This window comes from Pseudorasbora parva, chromosome 4 (genome assembly GCF_024679245.1).
Source record: "Pseudorasbora parva isolate DD20220531a chromosome 4, ASM2467924v1, whole genome shotgun sequence".
NCBI lineage: Eukaryota > Metazoa > Chordata > Actinopteri > Cypriniformes > Gobionidae > Pseudorasbora > Pseudorasbora parva.
In genome coordinates, this window is record NC_090175.1 from 18,342,564 (window position 1) to 18,370,003 (window position 27,440).

The 27,440-nt window shown below is 39.5% G+C and overlaps 1 protein-coding gene across 1 annotated transcript in view; it reads left to right on the forward strand.

The window, feature by feature from the left end:
• Positions 1 to 27,440, forward strand: part of ctnna2 (catenin (cadherin-associated protein), alpha 2) — a 678,725-nt gene that overhangs the window by 23,925 nt on the left and 627,360 nt on the right. The window contains exon 2 of the mRNA XM_067441162.1: positions 25,967 to 26,073. Within this exon, the coding sequence (XP_067297263.1) occupies positions 25,972 to 26,073 (102 nt within the window). The 5' untranslated portion in view covers positions 25,967 to 25,971. The remainder of the gene's footprint in view (positions 1 to 25,966; positions 26,074 to 27,440) is intronic.

The following is a 27,440-nucleotide window of genomic DNA, read 5'->3' on the forward strand; positions in this document are numbered from 1 at the left end:
ATCCCCCACACACCATCCGCATCGCGGCAACCGGAACCACGTCTGCCTACCCCTGAGAGTTATGCCGGTGAGAGCAATTATTGCAGAGCCTTCCTTACCAAGTGTTCCTTGTTTTTCGCTCTTCAACCGCAGACTTTCAACACAGAGAGATCCAAGGTGGCATTCGTCCTCACCCTGCTCTCCGGACGAGCCGCACTTTGGGGAACGGCGGTGTGGGAAAATCAACATCCTTGCAGCTCCTCGTTCCAGACGCTGGCGGCGGAGATGAGAAGGGTGTTTGACCGAGCGGTAACCGGAAGAGAAGCGGCACGTCAACTCGCAGAGCTCCGTCAAGGTAACCGCTCGGTCTCGGATTATTCCATCGAGTTCCGCACCCTGGCCGCCGAGTGCAAGTGGAACGAGGAAGCACAGTGGGACATATTCCTGCATGGGCTGGCTGACCGCATCCAGAAAGAGATTTTCATGATCGACCTTCCGGAGAAGATTGACGGACTGATCGAACTTGCGTTGAGGGTGGACGCTCGTCTGAGTCGGCTGAGATCCAGGATGGAGTTTCAGCACAAGAGTGTCGAATGCCCTCAGGCCAACGCTGCGGATGCGGTCAGCTACACCTTCGACCCGGAGCCCATGCAGGTGGGTCGAGCTCGGCTCTCCCGGGAGGAGAGAGCGAGACGGAGATCCCGTGGTCTTTGCCTCTACTGCGGCGGGACCGGACACCTGCAAGACTCCTGCCCGGTAAGAGGACCACGCCCGGCGGTAAGGAGAAGGCTACTGTCGGGCGGGATCTCCGTGGAAAAGACCTCATCCTCCACTCTCCTTCCGGTGAGATTGCTGTGGGCAGCCCAGGAATTTTCCAGCCCAGCACTCCTCGACTCGGGAGCGGAGGGTAACTTTCTTGACTCTGCCCTTGCACACAAACTCAAAATACCCACCATTGCACTTAAGAACACCATCTCTGTCAACGCACTCAACGGACAAGTTCTCCCTGACATTTCATTCACCACTGAACCACTTACACTGATCACGTCTGGCAACCACACTGAACTCATTTCATTTTTTATCCTGGACTCCCCTTTGGCTCCCATTGTCCTCGGTCACCCTTGGCTGGAGTTACATAACCCAAGGGTTGACTGGGGACAAAACTCTGTGTCTGCGTGGAGTGATAAGTGTTATGAGTCTTGTTTGGTGTCTGCTTGTTCGTCTGTGTCTCGTTCTGTTTTTCAGAGTGAGACGGTGAATCTGTCTAACGTGCCTCCGGAGTACCTTGACCTGAAGGAAGTGTTCAGTAAGTCCCGAGCTGCTTCTCTTCCTCCGCATCGTCCCTATGACTGTGCTATAGATTTACTCCCAGGTAAGTCTCCGCCTAAGGGCAAACTATACTCTCTTTCTATTCCAGAGAGGGAGGCCATGGAGAAATATATTTCTGATTCTCTAGCCTCCAAATTCATCCGCCCTTCCTCTTCTCCAGCGGGGGCGGGGTTCTTCTTCGTGGGGAAGAAGGATGGTTCTCTGCGACCTTGCATTGATTACCGAGGGCTGAATAACATCACGGTAAAGAATACCTATCCTTTGCCGTTGATGTCTTCAGCTTTCGAGAGGTTACAGGGAGCATCCGTCTTCACGAAGTTGGACTTACGTAACGCTTATCATTTGGTTCGCATCAGGGAGGGGGATGAATGGAAAACCGCATTTAACACCCCCAGGGGGCATTTTGAATATTTGGTCATGCCTTTCGGCCTTTCCAACTCCCCAGCGGTTTTCCAGGCACTCGTCAATGATGTGTTGAGAGACATGGTCGACCAATTCATATATGTCTACCTGGATGACATTTTGATTTTTTCTTCGTCTCTCCAGGAACATGTTCGACACGTCAGACGAGTGCTTCAGAGGTTGCTAGAGAATGGGCTTTTTGTCAAGGCGGAGAAATGCGCTTTTCATGCACAGTCTGTTCCTTTTTTAGGGTACATCGTGTCATCGGAGGGAATGCGCATGGATCCCGACAAGGTTAAGGCTGTGATGGATTGGCCAAGTCCAGATTCCCGTAAGGCCCTACAGAGGTTTCTGGGGTTCGCCAATTTCTATCGGCGTTTTATTCGCAATTTCAGCCAACTAGCCGCACCTCTGACTGCCTTGACCTCTCCCCGAACGACGTTCAGGTGGTCCGATACAGCCGAGGCTGTATTTGCCAAACTGAAAAGCCGCTTTGTTTCGGCTCCCATCTTAGTCGCCCCTGATTCCACACGTCAGTTCGTGGTAGAGGTCGACGCGTCAGAGGTGGGGGTAGGAGCGGTTCTTTCACAGCGCTCTCCCTCAGATGACAAGATGCACCCGTGCGCGTTTTTCTCCCATCGTCTTTCTCCTGCCGAACGCAATTATGACATTGGTAACAGAGAGTTGTTGGCCGTCAAGTTAGCGTTGGAGGAGTGGCGTCATTGGCTTGAAGGGTCGGGGGTACCTTTTATTGTATGGACGGATCATAAGAACCTTGAATATATTAGATCTGCTAAAAGACTCAACTCCAGGCAGGCTCGGTGGGCACTTTTTTTCGGACGTTTTGACTTTGTTCTCTCGTACCGCCCCGGGTCTAAAAACATCAAACCCGACTCTTTATCTCGTATTTTTGATGCTTCCGAACGCCCGGTTACTCCCGAGTGTATTTTGCCAGAGAAGATAGTTATCTCTACACTCACATGGGAGATCGAATCGAAGGTCAAAGTGGCCTTAGAAGGGGTAACGCCCCCGCCCGGCGGCCCACCGAGTTGTTTGTTCGTTCCGGAGGGGTTAAGATCCGAGGTCCTCAAATGGGGTCACTGCTCCAACATTGCTTGTCATCCAGGGGTAAACCGCACTTGCAGTTTAATAAAGCAACGATTTTGGTGGCCACTTATGGCTCGCGACATTCGCAGTTTTGTTTTGGCTTGCTCGGTCTGTGCGGTTGGTAAGACATCTAACCAACCTCCCCATGGGTTACTTCAGCCGTTGTCTGTTCCTTCGAGACCCTGGTCCCACATCGCTCTAGATTTTGTTACCGCCCTCCCGCCCTCCCAGGGCAAGACGGTCGTTTTGACCGTCGTGGACCGATTCTCGAAGGCAGCACATTTCATTCCCTTGCCCAAATTACCCTCAGCCAAGGAGACAGCGGTATCTGTAGTAGACCACGTCTTTCGGTTACATGGCCTCCCGATGGACGTGGTCTCTGACAGAGGTTCCCAATTTGTGTCCAAATTTTGGCAGGAGTTTTGTAAATTACTAGGAGCCACGGTTAGTCTGTCTTCGGGTTATCACCCCCAAAGCAACGGTCAGACAGAGAGAGCCAATCAGGATCTGGAAAGAGTGTTGCGATGTTTGGTATCCAAGAATCCTTCATCCTGGAGCCAGCAACTCTCTATGGTTGAGTACGCTCATAACTCGTTACCAGTGTCATCTACGGGCCTTTCGCCATTTGAGTGTAGTGTAGGTTACCAGCCACCTATTTTTCCTAGTCTGGATTCCGAGGTCGCGGTCCCCTCTGTTCACGCCTTTATCCAGAGGTGTCATCGCACATGGACCAGAGCCCGTGAGACTCTGCTCCAGGTGGGAGCGCGCACCAAGGCTAAAGCCGATCGCCACCGGTCTAAGCCTCCCGTTTACGTCGTGGGTCAAAAAGTGTGGCTTTCTACCAAGAACATTCCTCTCCGCTCCGTATCTAATAAACTTGCTCCCAAATTTATCGGCCCGTTCACTGTCACCAAGATCATTAGTCCGGTGACAGTCCGCCTCAAACTCCCTCCGGCGTACAGGAGGATTCATCCCGCCTTCCATGTATCCAAAATCAAGCCTGTTTTTCACTCCCACCTTAATCCGCCAGTCCCGGTTCCCCCACCGCCGCGACTCGTAGATGGGGAACCAACGTATTCGGTTAATCGCATTCTGGATTCTAGACGGAGGGGACGCGGTTTCCAGTACTTGGTGGACTGGGAAGGTTACGGTCCGGAGGAGAGAAGTTGGGTTCCTGCTAGGGACATTCTGGATCACTCCCTTATTGATGATTACAATCAACAGGTAAGGTCGGCTGGGAGCGTCAGGGGACGCTCCTAGGGGGAGGGGTACTGTCACGGTTCATGGATTCCCTGTCTCACTCTTGGGTGCGTGTTGAATGTAGGTGAGGGCGGAGCCTGGGATTGGCTCATCACGCACCTGTGGCTGATCACCTGCACCAGCTGCAACTCATCACCTTCACCCTATTTAGTCTCTCTGTTTCTCTCTTGTCTTTGTCAGAGCGTTGTTGGATGTTTCCCCTTGTGTCTCCGTGTTGGTTGTCGTTTCCCCCTTCCGTGAAACGCTGGATCCCTTCCCGGATTACCTCTACCGACCTCCCGAGTCACAACTGCTCACAGCCTGCCCGTGTCGCCAACGGAGCCTCTCTCACTGCTCCGTCTTACCCGGACTTCTTCAGTGTTCTGAGTTTAGACTTCTGTGACACTATCTGTCTAAATAAACTGAGTTACTTGCAATTGAATCCTGCCTCTGTGAATCCGTTACACAAATCTGTAGAGGAGATTATTGTAATGAAATTTCACCTTGTTCACTCAAAGCTATCTTATGAGTTCAGAAGACTATAAATATGGTGCCGTGTTCAGTGTGGACCCCCCTTTTTTTTTGGTGCTTTTGAGTCCATTTTAAATTTGGAAAGCTCCAGGCCATATTCATAATTATTGCATGGAAAAGAGCTACCTGTACACAATTCCTACATTTGTGTTCCATAGATGAAAGAATGCCAAATGGGTTTGGAACAACATGAGGATGAGCAAATTAAAGATTTGTCATTTCTGTTTGAACTAATTCTTGAACACTTTTCCTTATGGATACTGAAATTAGCTGTCAGTGCTCATTTACCTTTCCCACAAATATTTGGTGGAAATGTTATTAGCTTCAGCTCCAAAGGCAATCACTGCTGAGAGTAATTTGACTCTTGCTGCTGTTGTCAGTTTGTTTTGCAATGAAATGCTATAAAAAGTTGGAATTCTTGAGCATGTCATTTGTCACCGGGGAGCAATAAAGCGAGAAATTCCCTCATCCATTTAGCTCAAACCTGTTTGTTATCTCTATGCCTCTTCAAGACACGACGGAATAACCAATATTTGGAGTGCTAGCTAATAACAGGCATCAAAATGCTGGAAAAGTGGAAAAGTACTTTCTGGAAAAGTTTCCTGCTCTATAATAACAATCTTTTCTTAAAGGAATAGTTTACCTAAAATATGCGCATCATATAGCATACTGGAATGAGAAATCTTGAGAGTAAATGACAACGTGAACCAGGTTTCTTTTATTTATGATTATTTGCATTCACAAATTTCATAGCTAGAATGTACAGTCAAACCAAAATGTAGTCAGATATAGAACAATAGTTTATTTATGTAAGTGAGGATAGCAAAATAAATCAATAAATCAATAAAAAAAACAATTCTTCACACAGTGTACTACCAGTAAAATTGATAAAAAAAATTTGGGACCAAAATTATTCAGACACTTTGACCTGACCATGTTTTGCTGCAGTGTTTTTTCTTTAATTGCTAATATGATCTTTTACGCCACAGACTGAACAAATTCAACCATTGCTCAGTAATTTATTGACTTAAATTGGTATTATCTAATTGTGTGCTTAAATTTTCCAGCTGACAGCTGATTGTGGTCCATTACACACCTTTCTATTAAAGTTATCTGACTTTATCAAGATGAATTTGTTCTGACACAGTTTAACTCTGAGTTCATATTACCATTTTCTAAACTACAACGACAACTATTAACTTTAACTGTAATAATGTGAGAAAATGTTAAAGGTGTCTAATTACATTTTGATTTGACCGTATATGTTGGAGGTGTAATTTTATTTGTCAGATCATAAATGGTTGAAGCTACTTAGCAGTTAGCAGTCATGTCACGTTAAAGCCGTGTTGCTCATATGGGTGATATAAATTTGAGTGTTTTGGACTTTATAATGATTTTTTATGTGTATGCTGATGTAAATGTCATCATCAGCATAATATGTGTGTAGCACATAATGTATGTTTGAAGTGTCATTTTATTTGCCGTGTCAAATTTAACATGTTTGGGGCCACTTAGTAGTTAGCGCTCATGCTAAGATGCTGAATGCTCATTTGGGTGGCATATGTTGTTTCGTTTTGTGTTTGTATATGATGTGTAATGTGTAAGTAATTGATTGCTTTTGTCTATGAGCATTAGATTTGAGTAAAAATCCCAATACCTAATTTTTTCACAAGGTGGCAACACTGGCCAAGGCCATTGTTTTACGATCGATAAAGAAACAGGGAAGACGAAACGCCCACAACAAACAACTACTCGTGACTGCAAAAACAATAGACGCCAACCTTGACAAGCACTTGTGTGGAGGAATAACAGATACCAGCTAGTTTTAACTGTTTAATGCGACCATTTTCTTTATCGATCTTAACTTCTAGAGAGAAATAGCTACAATAGGCACTATCTGTGTTCTTGCACGCTATCAAATGGAGTATATTTTGAAAGGCTATGCATTCTGTTGTATACACACGCTAAGCGTTCGCTCTAAAAGTGTACTCTTAAACTGCTGGGGAACAGAGATGTGAATCTAATGGTCAGTGTGATCTGTGAAACTGACTCAAATCACTGAACAGTGACCTTTTTTTAAGGAATTTCATTGTGAGACTATGTGATTTATAGTAATATTTGGGAAAACGGAAGCTCCAGTCAGAGCTGCTTGTCCTGACCTTGTTTTAAATGACTGCATATGTTTATCTAGGTATTAACCTCAATTTGAGCTTGATTTAATCTGGGTAAACAGCGAGGTATGTGAAAGAGAGAGGACTGCAGTAGTGCTTTTATGCATGAATTTATAATAGAAAAATTGTGTCATAGAATTTGGGTGTTTGTGTGCTAAGTGGTGGGACTGTCCATTGTGACTCTAAAAGCTTGTTAAAAAATCAGTTCTGAACTGGCTGATCTTCATTGCTGTAGTCTCATAATGAGGACTTTTCAGATCATTCCATGATCCTGATAATTGGTTATTATGTAAAGCGGAAGGTAACTTGATTTGCATACCCTAAAGTAAATATCAGTGCTTGCAAGGGAGAAAAAGAATAGCTGACAGTCAAAGCAGACAGGTGAGATATACAAAGGCCCGTATGACATCATCAGATTGCTCCCATTATACTTATTGGAGCCGTCTGTACCGCAAGTGCCTGATTGCATTACGTAGAACTTTAGTTAATGGAAGCTGCACTTCTATTCTTGAGGCAATGCACAGCTACCTCAGCTACTTACTGTTACGTCAGTGAAAGCTTGTGATGTTTCTGGCCTATTATTTAACGTCCATGTATACTAAATGTAATGTTCAATTTTACATCAATGTATTTCCTTTGAAAGTAAAGTAAGAAGCAAAGGAATTCACCTCGTTATTCTTTTGCTCAAGTTCACATAGCATTGGTTCCTGGTTAGATTGGGGTTCTGATGATGTGGAACACTGGCAATTGCATAACAAAGAGTGACCTAAAGCAAGGTATGCAGGGTATTCATTTTTTTTTTATTTTTGTGTTTTGAAGTTTGAAGTTTTTCCAAAAATAGAAAGCACACTGATAATTTAAATTACTACGTAATGTTAAAAGGATTTTTTGTATGTAAATAGTTTTTTGTTTTGTTTTTTACACTGCCGTTCAGAAGTTTGGGATCGGCATGGTTATTTTAAGGAATTCCCTAATTGTCATTGCTCATTAAGACTGGATTTATTTAATTAAAAATATGAATATATCAATGTTGCAAAATAATATTATTACAAATTAAACAACAGTTCATATTATTTCAAAATGTTATTTAGTCCTGTTATGGCAAAGCTGTATTTTTCAGCATCATTACTCCAGACTTCAGTGTCACATGATCCTTCAGAAAGCATTCTGATATGCAGATTTGCAGCTCGTGGAACGCATTATTATCAAGGTTCAAAACTATGGGAGCTTTTTTCCACCACAGAATAAAACATTTAAAAAGATAATTGCAACCTTTTTTATCTCACAATTGTGAGTTTACATCTTGCAAATCTGACTTATTTTGCCAGTAATTGTGTGATATAAATCTCATTCTGACTTTATATCTCACAATTCTGTCTTTTTATCTTGCAATTCTGACTTTATATCTTGCAATTTTGACTTTATAACTCCCAATTCTGACCTCATATCTCTCAATTCTGACTTTATATCTCACAATTCTGACTTTATATCTGTCAATTCTGACTTTATATCTCGCAATTCTGACTTTATATCTCTCAATTCTGACTTTATATCTTTCAATTCTGACTTTATATCTCGCAATTCTGACTTTATATCTCGCAATTCTGAATTTATATCTGTCAATTCTGACTTAATATCTCGCAATTCTGACTTCATATCTTGCAATTCTGACTTTATATCTCTCAATTCTGACTTTATATCTTTCAATTCTGACTTTATATCTCTCAATTCTGACTTTATATCTCGCAATTCTGACTTTATATCTCACAATTCTGACTTCATATCTTGCAATTCTGACATGGTATTCTGACTTTTTTTTTTAATTGTGAGATATAAAGTCCAGTTTTGAGGGGAAAATACTCACAATTTGTGCTTTATATCTAGCAATTGTGTGCTATAAACTCAGAATTGCAAGAACAAATTGTCAGAATTGTGACTTAAAGGACAGGTCTTACACTAAACTTGGATCGGGTCTTAGTTCAATAGGGCATATAAATATATTTTATAAACGTGTCTTAAAAATCATTACTAGTGTGCATCTTAAGATTTGTCAGTGCAAGTTGTTTTCTACAGCACCCTGCGCATAATTGACTCAATGTATAGATTTTGCTAAAATATTTTAAAAAATCTTACTGACCACCAAAACTTTTGAACAGTAATGCATTAATGGTGAAAAAATGTGTTATGGTAGGATAAATAAATAGTAGTACCCAAGTTCAAACACTACTGAATTGCTGTGTTGTATATTGGAATGTTCTTAAAATGCCGTTTGCTTCTTTACTTAACCAGCACCACTCTTGGTCAATCAGCTTCACCAGAAAAAAAAACAAGCTGGTCTACCAGTTACACACTTTGCTCCGAACTGAAATGATCACAAAGGAATCATTTCTGGATCGGTTTAACGACTGTCTTGAAGCAGAGCAAACAAGACCGGTCAAATGGTACTAGTCATTATTCCCTTCGGCATCTCATCTGAAGTTGTAGACAATGCTCTGTTGATAATAGCACGGTTACCGCAGGCCTTGGGAGCATCTGTGTCTGCTCGGCCTGAAATAAAACAGAGCCCAGAGCTCATTCTCCGTCTGAATGAGGATTAGAGAATCAGATGGACTGTTTTTCTCACAATCCTCTTTTGAAAGGAAATCTGTGCGTTAGTTTGGTCTGTGGGCTTATTAGTCTGACTGGCCTGCTATGGGTTTGCCCAGCTGATTTTGGCCTTTATCACATTAGAGGATTGACTAAGCCCTATTTTCTATGAATTTATTCATAATAATTGGATGAGACAAAAGTGGGGTTTTTTTGTTTTTGTTTTTTTACAAAGCAAATATTCATCTTTAACTTAGCATTGTTAAATGATCAGTCAGTCAATAATGATATTGATTTAAGTTTGATATTTACACAACTTGCTTCATTTTTTTAAAATGAAGTCCACTGACTTTGAAATCTGCTACAGAAACAACTTTTGACTTCGAGGACCTTGAAAGAAATATAGTGGAGTAAAAAGTATGATATTTGTCTTTCAAATGTAGTAAAGTTCAAGTAATAAGTCTCCATAAAAAATAATACTCAAGTAAAGTACAGATACTCAAAAAGTGTACTTAAGTACTCAAGTAAATGTACTTACTAAGTTACTGTCCACCTCTGATTAACGGCTCAGTTAAATTATGATTTTTCACTGATTGTATCAGTGTGAGAGAGCCTGCTAGACATGTTTCTGAATATTAGAAAGACAAATTGCATTTCAAACAATGACCTCATGGTGATATAGTTTTGAAATGTTGCCACTTTAGTTGGAATTTCGCGAGGCTTTGCTAGAATGTGGGCTGATAAGGAATGTGCATTTGTTGTTGTGGCAGTCTGCGCCGTGCCTGGTCTGTCTCTGGTGACACACACAAACACTGGTTAGGAATCTCATCGCTAGTTTAGATGTGTAAGTGACAGAAAAAGAATATTTATTTTCCTTGAATGTCCAGCAGTTCCACATCCAGCAGTAGAAAGGCATTTTTTTCTTCTTCTGTGTTGATAATGACATTATTGCATGTGTGCCAGTTGTTTCTCTGTGGTCAGGACTATTTTAAGAGAGCTGCTCTCAGCGAAAACAAGCCACCCATACCATTAATGAGTAATCTCTTCAGTAGAGATCAGCCAAAGATTTATACTCAATAGGTCTATCGTTTGTAAGATGTAGGGTAACAGTCTGGAGAAACACATTTGGGGTTGAAAATCTCAGAAGAACTGTGAATTTTACCATCATGTGATTACAGAGTAGGGTGCAAATGTGTTGGGTCATTCTCTTTCACAAATGAATGATTCTTATTAGCCCGGTTCATTTAACAAATCATCCAAAGATAATCACACACACAGAATCCTGCCTCTTTTTGCGCAGACTAAAATTGCAAAAATACGCATTTTCGAACATTTTTAATCAAGCTAAAAAGCTAGTAAAATCCTTAATTTTGAGTACTGCATAGCCTTTTGTCCTTGTGGGCATCTCACCATCAGCCCCTGACATGTTCCAGAGACTTCCGCTGTATTGTGGCTGTTACCCTTTATCTGCTCTGTGTGCTTTCTTTATTTCTCTCCCTTTCTCTTACACTTCTCTACCCCCCCTCCTCTTCCTATTGTATCCGCTATCTCCCTCTCTTTTTATTTGTTTCCTCTGCTGCATTTCCTCTTGTCCTCTACTTTGTCATTTCATCCTCCTTACTCTCTCGTTCTATCTTTCTCATCCCCCTCTTGCTCTCCTCTACCCCTGTGGCAAAGGGGAAAAAACTGTTTGTGGAGGAAGGGAAAAAAGAATGACTTGAGATATTCCTTTTGGTTTGAAAGAAAATGCACTGTGAAATGGTACAGTGGGTTTAAGGAACTTCCTGTCAAACGCATCTACGCCCTCTTGTCCTCCTCCTCAACGTGTAACAGAGTCCTTCATGCCGCAAGCCAAATTCTGGGTGAACTGCACAAGAACATTCTTGGTTTGACACCAGTTTCACTGCTACCACCTACTGTAGTGCAGGCCAAACTTCAGATGGTTTTAGCATGCTGACAGAGTGCTGCGCTTTAGCGTGTTAACAGCCTAACAGTAATCAGACTGTCAGCAGCAAGCTAAAACCCTCTCAGAGAAGTTCTGTCTCTAACTTCATCCTCTTTAATGCTCCGCCAGCTAGTTGATTAGTCATTCAGACAACCCACCGGGTAGTCGGTTAAAAAAAAATGATTTTGCACATCCCTAATAAAAGCACATCAGTGACTACTAGAAGTTGTGCAGCGGGCAGAATGGGTGATTTCAGCACCTCAAAGAGCACGATATACTTTAAACTAAATCCAAGAAAGGACTGGTGTAACATTTCAACCAAAATCATGTCAAAACAAAGTTTATTTTGAGAGTTCAAAACTGCGGAGCTCTGAATATGATGCGGGAAAACATGTATTTCATGGCTACGAATTAACAATGCGTTCCCACATCTTGCTAATAAGGTACGTCAGAGCGAAATTTCTAGAAAAGTTAGCTCTGGCTGGTAAACATTGGTACATTGGGTCTGTGGTGATTACATAAAAGTTAGGTGTGATCTGGGGCTCTGCTTTCTATGACATTGAAATAGTATTATTTTTTCTTTGAGAAAATGGGTTGTTTACTCAGTGGGTTGTTTAAAAAGTATTTTAATCGTTATTTAATTACTGCCATGTGCACTTAGCATTTATGCTTGCAAAAATAATCAATTCTGCTACCGTCAAACTCTGTTGTTTTTACCCCTAAACGCTGATTAGAAAATAAGTTTACTGTTTGTACTGTATATTGGGGCCTTAACTGGTCTTTAGTTAGCAGCGCCATTTAGCAGCTGTGTGCAGGACACATTTAGAATCTCAGCCAGAGTTAAAAATAAATTAAAGCTGCACTATGTAGTCTTTTTGCAGTAAAATATCCAAAAACCACTAGGCTAGTGTTATATATGTTGTTTAATTTGAGTACTTACAATATCCCAAATGTTTCCAACTATTTGTAAATTGTGAGAAAATTGCTATTTTAACCAAGGACCCGGTACGTTTCAGCATAGCGTTTGAGCTAGTCGCTTGTCAATTGCGTCATATCTGCGTTACCCTTGGTTTTATTCTGCAGAAGCGCTTTTCTCTTAGCAGTGTGAACATGTCACAGCAGCGCCGAGCAAATGCACAGAGTAATGTCATAACATCATTTTAAACACACTTAAATGTATTTAATATGATAAACAGAGCTGCTTTACCTTATAATCATGACCGGAAAAAGCGGAAGTGCGCGTGTCCGGCGACTGTGTCCCGTCCCGTCACAATAAAAGTCCCGGTACTCATGAGCCATGTGTTTGTATAACAATTGCTCTAGCGGCCGTGATCAGCTCCACAACACTCTGTCCTGCTCTGCTTTACACTACAGTAACGTTAATAACCGCATCCATGGACATGATTTCTGCCCGAGTCCTATTTCCCACCGGCTGTGAGGTGAAGACCACATGTCCCAAGATACTGCACTCACACTTGGCGTCATCAAACTATGCCTTTTTTTAGAATAGGCGACCTCTAGTGGACGGAAAGTTGCATAGTGCACCTTTAAGACAGTCAAAAATATTAGTATTGTATGTGGTTGTTGTTCTTCTTCTTGTAAAATTTCACTGCTTATAGATTGAAAACAAGACTTTCAGTCAATATATGTTGAGTTGTGGGAGAGAAGCTGGCACCAGATCAGTAAAAAGGTCTACATTTTATTCTTTTTTTTTTCTTCTCATTAGAAATACAGAAGATTTCTTTGGATGGGGTTTAATGGCATGAACACTTGAGGGGTTTTTGTTTGTGGGCATTGAATGATTTGCTTGTCTGATCTTTAGCGTGGGTTAATCTAAGCTTTAATCTGCACCACTCCAGGGCAGGATCTCTGGGAAAAGGCTGCAAAGACGTTTAGGCTCAGGGTTTAAATTTAGGATGCAAGGCAGGAATATGCAAAACAGAATCAGCCGAGCTTTGATATTTCCGGTGATCCAGTGTCCTCTTTCTCTCAAATGCACAAACACACAAAGTTGGTAACATTATAAGGTTTAATTCAATTTCATATCTTTTATTTCTCTTTCTTTCTTAGTCTCATATGCACACTTCTCAAAAAATACTAGCATCGGCATATTGAGGTCAGCGTAGTTGGAGTAAGAAGAGGACAAAAGAGGTCAAAAATGGCTGTGCTGGCTTTAGTCTGCTGTGCATAAAGTGTGTGTGTGTGTGTGTGTGTGTGTGTGTGTGTGTGTGTGTGTGTGTGTGTGTGTGTGTGTGTGTGTGTGTGTGTGTGTGTGTGTGTGTGTGTGTGTCTGTGATGGGGTCACGGTGACTCTGGCCTGACTGAGCTGTCTCTAATCCTCTCTACTATTTAAGTGTCACACGGCATTACAGGTTTAGAGCCCAGACATTTATCACTATTTATGTAAGGGTTGTTAATTTGAATCATTAATCTAGTGTGAATATTTTTTTTTTTTTTTTTTTTTTTTTTTTTTTTTAAGTGGTAAATGCGTTAATCATGCCCTCTAACCCATATGTAAAATTCACAAAAAGGATATTTTTCTTTTCAAGCCAGATTGATTTGATTGCTAAATGGATTGTTGTGAACTGTAGGTCAGTGACGATAAATGGCTTATATTTGATTATATAAACACAACAACCAATATATTGGCTTCTTAAGATTTTTTGTGAAGTGTTTAAAGGGGGGGTGAAACACTCAGTTTCAGTCAGTGTCATGTCAATCTTGAGTACCTATAGAGTAGCATTGCATCCTGCATATCTCCGAAAAGTCTTTATTTTTTTAATAATTATATAAGAAAGATGCGCTGTTCCGAGTCTTTCCGAAAAAAGCCGAGCGGGTGGGGGCGTATCGTGTGAGCGGAGCTAAATAATGACGTGTGCGCGCTGCTGCTATTGTGTTGAGTCGAGTGCGTCGTAAAGCTGTGTCATCCCTAACAGCGGGAAAAACTTTATTCAAAATAAAAATATGGCTTTTAATCAGATACAGCCATACATCTATGATCCGGAATCAGACCCAGAGGCTGCAGTTGAACAGGAGCAGCAGCAAAAGCGGCTAGAGCAGGACGTCTCTATGTGGTACAAGTTATACACTAACTATATAATATGCTTAGCGGCTTTTGTCTTTTGACTTTTTGCAATATGTTATTTACATATTTATACTTGAATTATATCGTCGTATTTTTGTCTTTGAAGGTGTACATGTGAGAAGTGCAGTTGTGCACGTGTGTGTGTGTGTGTTTACGCGTGGTTTGTGTAGACAATTGTAACGTTATTAAGCGGACTGGTTTTGCACGGCAGGCTAAGTTAGTGTTTACATAGAAAGACACGGAATAGTAGCGCATTTGAATGAAGAAGCGCGCTTATTTAGTTCAACATATTTCCCCACTCTTTGTGTATTGTTGTTTGGAGTGCTTTTACAATACACAAACATAAAGTTACACATATAGTGGCCAGCTAAACAAATGTACACGCACTACACATCGCATGCTCCATTGATCAATTAACTATACGTGATCACGTTTGGGCTACTTGATGAGCATAGGCAAAAACACAGACATTTGAAGCAGTCTAACTCACCGCCCGCGGTTCTAACGTTGGGACCTTTATCGTTGGGACTGCTCCATCATTCAGCATTAGGCGATTGGAAAATCCGGCGTCAAGCTGGGCCTTGTTTATGAAACAGTCGGCACCGAAATGCAGCGAACAGATATAAACATTCGCGCAACTCAGTTGCTGATCCGGAAAAGCAAATTCCATCCACTGTTGCCTTACCGCGGGGTTTTTGGGGAATCTGTGCAGGACTGTCTTGGTCTGGCAACCAAAAATGCACTTTTTGATGTCATTGTTAATTGTGCACATCACCTGTGCAGCAGCCTACGAGCCAGCGCTTTGATGGGCGTAGCCTGTTACTTTCGCTCTCTCCCTCTCTCTCTCTCACGCTCTTCCGGTAGAATTGTCCGTAAGGCCCATACAAGGAAATTCCGCCCCCATTAACGTCAAAGGGGACGCATGATCGCAAAAAACTTGCCGAAACTTATGACTAACCGGAAGTAGTATTTTTGACAAAGAAATACTCCCATCAAACGTCCACCTTAACTTTTGAAACTTTGTCCATGTTTAGTATGGGATTCCATGTCTTTAACAGTGTAAAAAGATCAGTATGCATGAAACAGCATTTCACCCCCCCTTTAATGTTCTACCCATCTGTCACAATAATATTTCCTTAAATGGCCTTATTCTTCATTTGGGGGCTTTTCTGATAATACAAGTAACATTTGTACCCTTTATCTGCACAATAAAGTAACAACACCAATAAAAGCATGTGTTGTCACATCAGCAGTAAAGATGCCCTCGTCTTTTTGGCAGTGTCTCAGTTAACATGGCTGGGTCAATATATAATTGTGGGAGATTTTGAGTTTGAAAAATTCTGGGAAAAAATATATTTATTTACAAAATATTATTATCTTTCCTGATAAATCATCCCTGAAATATTTTGTTTTTATTCATTGCCAAGCTCAGGCATAATTTATTTCAGATATTTAGTTTTAAAAACAAAAAGTTTAGTCATTATTTGGTCAACTATGTTACGGACAAAACCAATACGTTTTAACTTTAAGTAAATGGCAGACATTTAAAAAAATCATTACTCTTTGAAGAATATGTGTCTATTTACCTACCTTTTCAATTCAAATACCCTATTAATTTAGAAAATACACATTTTGTTCAATTAAAACCCTTAATTTCAAGTTCTGAAGTAACCGGTCTGTATATTTTTTTTCCAAACTGCTAGATTTATGATAATTTTTTTGATTAAATTATGCTGAGGTATATATTTGACAGCTACTCAGTTTCTAAATATTTACTTGGAGATTAGGGAACCATTAAAATACATATATTTTTTAAAAAACATAATGGTAACTTAATTGACAGCCCAGTATCATAGTTGACAAAAGTAACATAGTTGACTGGACATGACAAAGTAGGATGATGTATTTAACAAAAACAATCCTAAACTATATCAATTATTATATATTAGCTAATCTTTTATTGTATTGAATCAAGACCTGTTGAATTTTTCATGACATAAAGGAGAAATACAGACGCACATCAGTTTACAAGGATCAATCACAACTTTATTAACAAGCACATACACTCACCTAAAGGATTACTAGGAACACCTGTTCAATTTCTCATTAATGCAAATTTCTAATCAACCAATCACATGGCAGTTGCTTCAATGCATTTAGGGGTGTGGTCCTGGTCAAGAAAATCTCCTGAACTCCAGACTGAATGTCAGAATGTGAAAAAAAGGTGATTTACTACAAGCAATTTTGAGCGTGGCATGGTTGTTGGTGCCAGACGGGCCGGTCTGAGTATTTCACAATCTGCTCAGTTTCTGGGATTTACACACACAACCATTTCTAGGGTTTACAAAGAATGGTGTGAAAAGGGAAAAACATCCAGTATGCGGCAGTCCTGTGGGCGAAAATGCCTTGCTGATGCTAGAGGTCAGAGGAGAATGGGCCGACTGATTCAAGCTGATAGAAGAGCAACTTTGACTGAAATAACCACTCGTTACAACCGAGATATGCAGCAAAGCATTTGTGAAGCCACAACACGCACAACCTTTAGGCGGATGGGCTACAACAGCAGAAGACCCCACCGGGTACCACTCATCTACACTACAAATACGAAAAAGAGGCGAAAATTTGCACAGGCTCACAAAAATTAGACAGTTGAAGACTGGAAAAATGTTGCCTGGTCTGATGAGTCTCGATATCTGTTGAGACATTCAGATGGTAGAGTCACTTAGTGCCAATTGGGCATCGTTTAAATGCCACGGCCTACCTGAGCATTGTTTCTGACCATGTCCATCCCTTTATGACCACCATGTACCCATCCTCTGATGACTACTTCCATCAGGATAATGCACCATGTCACAAAGCTCCAATCATGGTTTCTTGAACATGACAATGAGTTGACTGTACTAAAATGGCCGCCACAGTCACCAGATCTCAACCCATTAGAGCATCTTTGGGATGTGGTGGAACGGGAGCTTCGTGCCCTGGATGTGCATCCCACAAATCTCCATCAACTGCAAGATGCTATCCTATCAATATGGGCCAACATTTCTAAAGAATGCTTTCAGCACCTTGTTGAATCAATGCCAGGTAGAATTAAGGCAGTTCTGAAGGCGAAAGGGGGTCAAACACAGTATTAGTATGGTGTTCCTCATAATCCTTTAGGTGAGTGTTTATCATAAGCAAGAGATCCTAACATAGAAAACAACAAAAACAACAAAAGTATCAAAAAAAGCACTTACACAAAAATTCCACCATGTAAACATTTTGAAAATCTTGTTTGTGGAATGAAAAAAATAATAGTGCACTGCAATAAGTAACAATAACCAAATAGTGTTTTATTCTGTTGGTTAACAGAATAAGTGTGCTGCATTGGATTCAAATTGTAATAGTGCAAACAGTTGTATCTCAAAAACATTCAAATGTCAGAACCCAAGTAAAACATTTGCATAACCCTCCAACTTCCAGGCGTCCATGAAACCGGCGGAGACAGAACACACTCCCCATTTTGTAACCCAAGAGCATGGCCAATTATGTTTTTTTTTTCAATGACTTTGTCAAGCTCAATCAAGTAATCTTGTGTGTGTGTGTGTGTGTGTGTGTGTGTGTGTGTGTGTGTGTGTGTGTGTGTGTGTGTGTGTGTGTGTGTGTGTGTGTGTGTGTGTGTGTGTGTCTGTGTGTCTGTGTGTCTGTGTGTCTGTGTGTTTTGTTTTGAGCATGTTTTTGTGACATATGAGGACAAAAATGTGTATAATGACATGGGTATGACATATAGGTATTACAAGGAGAGGGTGAAATATGAGGACATTGGCCATGTCCCCACACTTCAAAATGCTTATAAATCATACAGGATGAGTTTTACCCAAAAAAAGTAAAAATGCAGAATGTTTCCTGTGATGGGTAGGTTTAGGGGTAGGGACAGTGTAAGGGGATAGAAAATATGGTTTGTACAGTATAAAAACCATTACGCCTATGGAATGTCCCCATATGTCACAAAAAAAACAAAAAAAAAAACATAAAAAACGTGTCTTTATCTGTGCGTGTGTGTATATCAGAGGTGTTAGTCCAGGTGCCAGAAAGTAGCCCAGGTGCCAGAAATCCTGTCCAGCCGCTGTTCCAACCATCACCTCTACCAGATAGATGAGCTCATTAATGAAAGCAACTCTTCTAGATGTAGAGGCAGATCCAAAAACATGGCAGGATTTTCACTTTCTGTCACATGGACTATACAAGTATGGTGTCTATATGTGTGTGTGCTTGACCGTATGCTTGTGCCACGTGTTTGTTAGCGTGTGTGTGTGTGCATGTCCTTAGTGATGAAGATATGATTTGGCAATATCTTCCCACACATCTCTTTTTATTTCAACATGACGTGCTGTCACGAGCTGTGAGGCAGGAATCAACCTGAGCACATCCTCAAATGGATACCATAGCGCATCATCACGCATTGGCCAATATTAACGATTGTGTAACGGCGCTGCTTTTCTGCAGCAGATAATCGTGGCATTTGCTTAAAAACAAGTTTACTTTTATAATATTTATTACAAAGTCTTTTATAGTTACTGTACAATTAGAATATTAAATGAACTCCTGAAAACTATGAGAACATGTCATGAATGTCAACTATGTTACTCTTGGTCAACTAAGTTACATTTGCAGAGTAACATAGGTGACTGGTAACCTTGTTGACATTTTTGCTGTTTTTAGGGATAAAATCAAAATGGTTGCCTAGGACCAGACACCAAATGGCATTTTACGGAGAGGTTCTTCTAAAAATTATATGTACAACTGAGTAAAATTGAAATTCAAAGTTATTTATGAATTCATTGTAGTAACATTGTTGACATATGATAAGTACACATTTGCCCCAAGCACTACTTTAAGTGAAATAACTGCAAATGTGGAGGGAGAACATACCTTGGAGTCTTGCTAGTTTTCTCTTCAGGAGAAAATGACATAATGTGGAGCAGGTCATGTGATTTGGAAAACACACTCTTCCTTGAGGGGTGTATTTGCTATGGGTAACTTAGATGACAGCAACTTCTCGGACACATATTCAATTTGTCAATTTCTATTGAAAATGTGACACATTGCCCAAAAAGACACATTGTTCACATTTACCTCAACTTAATGTAAATAATATAATTAAAACTGTTTTTGAATAAGTTTTTTAAATGTTTTTTTAGGTAATGAGATTGTGGTTGTAATTCATTTCGGACGGTTATTTAGTTGACATTTTAGGGATATCTAGTGAATTTTTATAAAGAAATAATTATTTCCATAATAATTAACTATGGAATCTGTAAAGACAAGATCATGAAGAACACTGGAGACTTTTTAAATTTTATTTTAATAAGCACGTTTGCGAAATAAATCATGGACATGAAAACTCCCTCAATTATATATTGACCCGGCTGTTTCTCCACATGAAAGCTAATGGATCTGAACCAATCAGCTTACTGACCCATCCTGACTCCACTGTGTAGAAAATGCATGTGTGAAAGTGCCGCATTTCTGCCATTTTGCGCTCCTCGTTATGACTTCTGTTATTATCATCCTTGCAACCAGGCACAAATAGCGTAATTATTCCTGTTACCATTTCCGCAGGATAATTGAAGCATTATTAGGTGGTAATGGAACTGAAATAGATCTTGGAAAGCTTCCTTCCGGCATGCTTTTCTGGAGATGGCTGTGTGATATACCGGTCAGCTCACTGTGAAAATAGACCCTTTTTCTTTCCTATAAATAAATGTGAAGTCCATTTCGGCTTTCTTGGAATGTGCTTTTTTTTAGCCTTAATAGCATGTGAACTACTAAACCTAATATCTATCTATCTATCTATCTATCTATCTATCTATCTATCTATCTATCTATCTATCTATCTATCTATCTATCTATCTATCTATCTATCTATCTATCTATCTATCTATCTATCTATCTATCTATCTATCTATCTATCTATCTATCTATCTATCTATCTATCTATCTATCTATCTATCTATCTATCTATCTAGCTAGCTAGCTAGCTAGCTAGCTAGCTAGCTAGTTAGCTACCTGTTATATATACAGTAGTATGGAAAGTTTTTCACACGGAGTTGTTGTGAAGCCACTCCTTTGTTATTTTAGCTGTGTGCTTAGGGTCATTGTCTTGTTGGAAGGTGAACCTTCGGCCCAGTCTGAGGTCTTGAGCAGTCTGGAGAAGGTTTTTGTCCCGGATATCCCTGTAATTGGCTGCATTCATCTTTCCCTTGATTGCAACCAGTCGTCCTGTCCCTGCAGCTGAAAGACACCCCCACAGCATCATGCTGCCACCCCATGCTTCACTGCTGTTTCTCCGCACATTCTGCTTAGAATTAAGGGCAAAAAGTTTGATATTGTTCTAAGTTATTAGCAAACTTAAAGGGTTAGTTCACCCAAAAATGAAATGTATGTCATTAACTCACCCTAATGTTGTTCCACACCCGTAAGACCTCCGTTCATCTTTGGAACACAAAGTTTTCTGCACAGTTTAAGATATTTTATATTTAGTTAGAGAGCGTGTCCAAGTACATTCACACTATACTGTCCATGTCCAGAAAGAGAATAAAAACATCATCAAAGTAGTCCATATGTGACATCAGTTAGTTAGTTAGAATCTCTTGAAGTATCGAAAATACATTTTGGTCCAAAAATAACAAATACTATGACTTTATTCAGCATTGTCTTCTATTCCGCGTTTGTTTTAAAACCTCAAATAAAGATTCAAACAGTCAATTAATCAGTTTATTGATTTATGATTTGGATCACGTGTCAAACTGACAAAAACTGCTGAAATCACATGACATTGGCAATCCGAATCATGAATCAATATGCTGATTCATGACCGCAATATAATTATTTTTTGTAACCTTGGCCAGATCTGTGCCGTGCCACAATTCTGTCTCTGAGCTCTTCAGGCAGTTCATTTGACCTCATGATTCTAATTTGCTCTGACATGCACTGTGAGCTGTAAGGTCTTATAAAGACAGGTGTGTGGCTTTCCTACTCAAGTCCAATCAGGTTAATCAAACACAGCTGTACTCAAATGAAGGTGTAGAACCATCTCAAGGATGATCAGAAGAAATGGACAGCTCAGAGTTAACAGGACAGGACAGAGTTAAATATAGAGTGTTAGAGTGCAGGGTCTGAATACTAAGAAACATGTGATTTTTCAGTAAATATCACTAAATATAGTAATTTTAGTCACACGCAGCACAAAATGTTTTTATCCCTTTTTATTATTGTTTTTTTTGTGATATGTAGCAGTTTTCAACCCTACTGATCTTATCACAAGTACGATTCATTTTTTGTTCTCAACTCACAAAATAACACTGTAATAGTGATCCAAACGGTCTATAATGCAACATCAGAGACTTTTTAATCTCCAATGAACCACATAGGTGCATAGTGAAAATATCTTGATAAGAAGACAGGTTTTTTTTGCTGCAAAGACACACTGACCCACTTTATTTTTAAGCGGTGAAGTGTAAATGGTTACACCAATTTAAAGGTGTAAAACTAAGCAGGAGAGGTCTCAAAGTTGTGGGTTTATTCACTGTTACGTCTGTTGTGTAGGACTCTGGTGCTTGTATTTCACACTGTGCTTTAGGGAGTGTTAGACATGGCGACTGAGACTGTCGGGGGCCTCTCTTGAGGATTCACTGACAGCTACATCAGAAAACAAGGAAATACAAAACACAACTTGAACACAAAAGAATGGCGATGCTCTCTGACAAGTGAGGAACCGTGACTGGAGCAAACAGCGGATGATGGTTTGATCTTGTGCCAATTCTTTCATTGTGTCATTTTATTTAATGAAAAAAGTTCAAGTAAACTTTCTTGTTTCCAGTATTTGGACAATAATACATTTCAAATCTTGCTTCATCACAATATTTCATGTGAAATGACTCCAAAACTAAAATAAAGCTGATATATAATACAATTAAATAATAATAATAAAAATGTTCCTTTGGCAACTAAGTAAAACATGTAATATGTTTAAGTTCTAAAATTACTAAACCTAAAACTGAAATAAATATAAATGAAAGCTAAATATAAATAAAAATGTAAATTACATTAAAACATGAATTAAAAATAATAAAATTAAAATGAAATCTGAAAATATAAAAATAAAATAAAATGAATAATAGTCATATTTTTATGCCTTCCTACCGCAAGCACCACCACTAATAATAATAATAATAATAATGATGATGATGATGATGATGATGGTGATAAAATAACTGCCTAGCAGTGATTGGTTCAGTGAAGGAACTATTAAGTAATTTTCATATTTTGCTTGGTAGGACTCGGCTTGGCACGACTCGGCTCGTTTTACTGTGGCTCAGTTTGCTTTCCCACTGCAGTTTAGTACTGCTTCAAAGTGGGTGTGACTATAGACCGATCGTTATAGTTGTGCCGACACCTCATCTACTGACCACAATACGGCTATTTCTTTTTTAATGTTGCGTGCGACGGTCGTTTAAAGGTGCTGTATGTAAAATGACAGCTAGAGGTTGAGATGTGTACTGCAGTCTAAATTCTAAATAGTGTTTGCCCCTCCCCCTCAAACATGACACTCACGTAGACTGCCAGTTTGAGGACACGCAAAACAGGAACAAGCACAATTGACTGTGGAAGGTGATGAGACTTACACACCGTAAGTTGATTTATCTGCATTTTAACCTGCTTTCGTTCATCATAGTTTTTTAGGTCTGGTAGATTCTGTGATCTCTGACTTCCATGGCATCTATACGCTGTGATTTTTGGCAAATGGCAACCTGTGGGGTCGAAATTCTGTTGGGTAAATGTGGTATCGCACAGAGCAAAAAAAAAAAAAAAAAAAAAAAACAGACATTCTGACACTGAACACACATTTCAAAGTAAAATAACTGGCTGTAGCTTTGTTTTTCAGAGAAACGAATGTGTGAATTCAGCATGTTTCTTAAATATCTGCAAACATATTGGTATTTTTATGCTTTAGTATAGTCAAAAAATTAAACACACAGCACCTTTAAAGCAAATCATTTAAAAAAGTTGTGCAAAAAATGATTCTACATGGCTGTTCTGAGTTTGGTGTCTTATGTCGCAAATTCAATGATGTTGGGTGACGATGTTATCTGACCATAGGCGTAATTTGCGGGTGGAACGGGTAGGACAGGTCCCCACCACTTTTTTAAAACATCTTGCTTCACGGATGAACCTAACTAATAAACAAAACATCTCTGGTTAACTAGAAGAGTAGGCACTATCATTTTGTTTGTTTGTTAAATAAGAGGCGATCTGGCGCTCGTTGCCGCTGTTATCAGTACTGCAGATTTCTCTCGCGGCTCATGCAGTCTTCACACAGACGAGCTTTAATCTAACGCTTTAACGCCGTTGCAGAGACTTTCTATTTGTTCCGGTCAGATCACGAAACAAAATGCACAAAAACTGTCCCTGCTCTTGATGTTCAACCACTGATGGTATTCGGGTTTGATGAGAGAAAAAATAGGCTACGCGGGCAGATTAGAATCGAGAACTTCTAACAAGTTTAACAGACTAGACCAGGGATTATAAGCAAAGTGTGCAAATCTATATGCCTTTATTCACGTGAAAATCTTGGCACAACGCTATATTGTGTTTAGATTGTAATTGATTTCCGGACATCTTAATACTAATTTTTCTGCAATTGTTATTGTACATATTTTACATCTGATATAACATGGTATCAGCAATGCTACCCCCTTAATACGCCATATAGTGCATATCATATGCACGCCAAAGCTCATTTTGAATGAGCGCCCTCATACGTCAAAATGATCTTTGGCGTGCATATGCACACAGTTTTTCACGTGAATATGATACGCAATTTATGTTCCACCCACTTTTTAAAACAAAGTTACACCACTGTATCTGACCAATCAGTGATCTGCAGTGTTTACATGTCACATTTTAGTATTGGTATGGCTCGCTTAGACGAGGTGGTACTAAAAAAGTACCAGGTACTAGGTACTGTACACAGTGGAAAACCCCCTAAAAAGTAAGCTGTACCGTGTCATACCATACAGTGGAAAAGCGGCATATGTCCACAAATGGAAATGTTCCTTCATAATTGGCATTTAAATGCTGTTTTACATAATTATAGTAATTATCTTTTAAGCCACAAAAGCAGGACACAAGCTTCAAAAGAGAGTAAACGCAAAGAAGCAATCAATAATTATTCATTCACTCAAAAGATTTGTCCAAGCTTCGATTTTATGAACGTGACATCGGTATTCCTGAACAATTCTGTAACAGGTGAAATGCTTGGTGAAAAACAGGTGACGCTTGAGTATAAAGAACAGAAAGAAAACCTGTGTAAAAGTTCTTTCTGGGGAAATCACAAACCCTCTCACACTCTCTCGCAGCTTGAAGGCTTTTTTTCTCTTAAGTTTCCCCTCAGTCAGGTAAACTTTTCTCCCTCCTGCTACGCAGACCTGATCCTCTACCTCAGATGTCTACCGTAATCAGGAACCGCCTGCTTACATTACCAGTGTTCAAAGGGCCTGGAGCTGGGCTTCGTACGCGCATATGATTTTTGTAACGAGTATCTGTATGCAGGATCTAAAGATGCAAGAGAAAATCTAGGCCAGTGCTCTAGTGAATGACAATATGATTGAATATGGCTACTTTACAAGATCCCTACTACCAAATGAAAGTCAATACTCACTAACCTGAGACGTCATGGATGGAGGGTTTCTAGGTTTTGAGTATTGGTTCTCCAAAATCGCTTTTTCAGTAGCTGAGCAGGGTGGCTGATGGTCGACACACTTAAATAAGTTATCATGAAGAGTGCAAACTCGCACTTCACACCACAGAAATCTCAAAATGCCTTGGCAAGATATATATGTAAACAGAATGTAAACGGCAATTTAGCTCTTTTAACCCATTTCTGGCCTGCAGTATTTTCTGTTCGTGCTGCTATTTTTCTGTTGTTTTAAAAAGTGGGCTACAGCAATTTCTTAAATACAATATTATTCAATAATAAAAATGTGTACATCTTCAAGTATTATACCAAAAGTAGTCGTTTCTCATCAACTCAGATATCAATTTAAACAGAAAAGTTTGTGAAGTTTGAGAACTTTGCAGCTATATTTTACTTTCATAATTAATATGTGAAAATTTGAGTTCACTTTATGGTTAATATATTATGATCACTCTTGTCTCTGTGTGTTTTTCCTCATTAAAAGTGAGATAATGCAGTCTGACTTTCACAACAATGTCTGGATCCCATTAAGACTCATTCTGAAGTCATTAGCCTGTAATATAATGTGTCATCTGAATTTTTTATAGTCTCAATTTTAGCATTTTAGCATGATGGATGTGCAACATTTAAAGACTTTTTAAGGGGGAAGCTTTTCTCTTTTAATAATAGATGTGCGGCAGGCTCACCGGCCTTTGATTTTGTTAAGAAAGTCATGAAGCATGAAACTGATAACTGAGTCTGTGATGTCTGCACCTTTCCTTTTATCGTCCTATTAAACTGTCATTCTCTGTTTTTAACATCTCTTTGATCCTTTCAAAAATTCATTCCTCTCTTTTTCTCTTATCTCTCCACAGTAAACATGACAAGTGCTACGTCCCCAGTCTTGCTAAAATGGGACCCCAAGAGTCTAGAGATTCGCACACTGACTGTGGAGAGGTTGTTGGAGCCACTGGTCACACAGGTAATGTCCTGACGGATTTACAATGCTTGCAGTTTCTTATTTGCATGTCCGATTAATTAACCAACAAAATTCCATTGAATTGGTTATTGTTGATAATTTAAGACTTAGCTGTGTTATGTGTTTCTTGGTTGGGTTAAGGCCCGTTCATGTCTGCCGCTTTAAATGATCAAGCTCTATAAAGAAAGATGGATTCTGATTGGCTGTCAATGTTTTTATCGCTCATCAGCTGGAGAAGCTAAATAATTCTGAAAGTGATCCCTGTGATATTTTTTTTCAGTGTGCCATTATCATTATAGTCGCAAACTGGCTTTAAACGTTAGCGGTCAACTGGTGGAGTAGATTTGGAAGTGCTATAAGGGGACGTGCTACTGTTAATTATCTAAGTGGGCATGGTTATTTGTTGTTAATCTCAAAATATCAAGTAATTCAGTGGCCTTGCCAATATTTTGATCTGTCCCTAGACGGTGTTATACTTATCAAATTGTTCTAGTGAGTCTCATTAAATAAATGATTAGTATTCAAAATCAACTTACTGTACATCAGAGATGATCATAATGTCTTTAATGACATGTTTGAAGTCTGGCTTTGTTAGAGCAGTGCTGGCCGAATATAGGCTTATGCTGAATATTACATTGTTCCTTTTTTCAGAAGTCCAGAGCTCACAGCAGGAATCTCATTTTAGACTTGTTTTTTTCTTTGTTTAGTTGTGTCTAGGGTATATCTAGGGTTTTTTAGGCTTAAAATACTAAGAAAAGTTTTCAAATGAACAAACAAGCAAACTTCTTGGACTTCCAAACTATCAGTCAATAGTTTGGATAAAGCTTATTTGCATTTATTACTTTCCTCGTGTTGGAAAAACAGTCAACTTTTAAATTGGTACAGAAAATCTGTTTTTAAGTAAATGCTTTTCTTTTGAAATTTCTGTTAATAGAAAACGGTTCATGAGCACCAAATCAGCACATTAGAATGATTTCTGGAGGATCATGTGACACCGGAGAGTAATGATGCTGAGAATTCAGCTTTGCCATCACAAAGTCTTAATAAATAAGTCTTAATACATCTTAAAGTCTTACAATAAATAAGAGATGCAAAAATACCAAAATATAAATCAGCTATTTTAAATTGTAATAATATTTAACAATATAACTGTTTTATTGTATTGATTTATTTTATGTTTTATTGTACATTAAACAGTATTTTCTAGACTCTAAGCAATTGTGTCTTTTTAAACTACTGTTTAATGGCTTTTATGTCTTACTAAGGGAATTAGCTGCCTGAATTAAGTGTTAAATCTTATAAAACAAAAGCATATCTTCCCATAAAAACTTCCCATTAAAAGGAGACCTGGAGCATTTTTCTCTTCACAA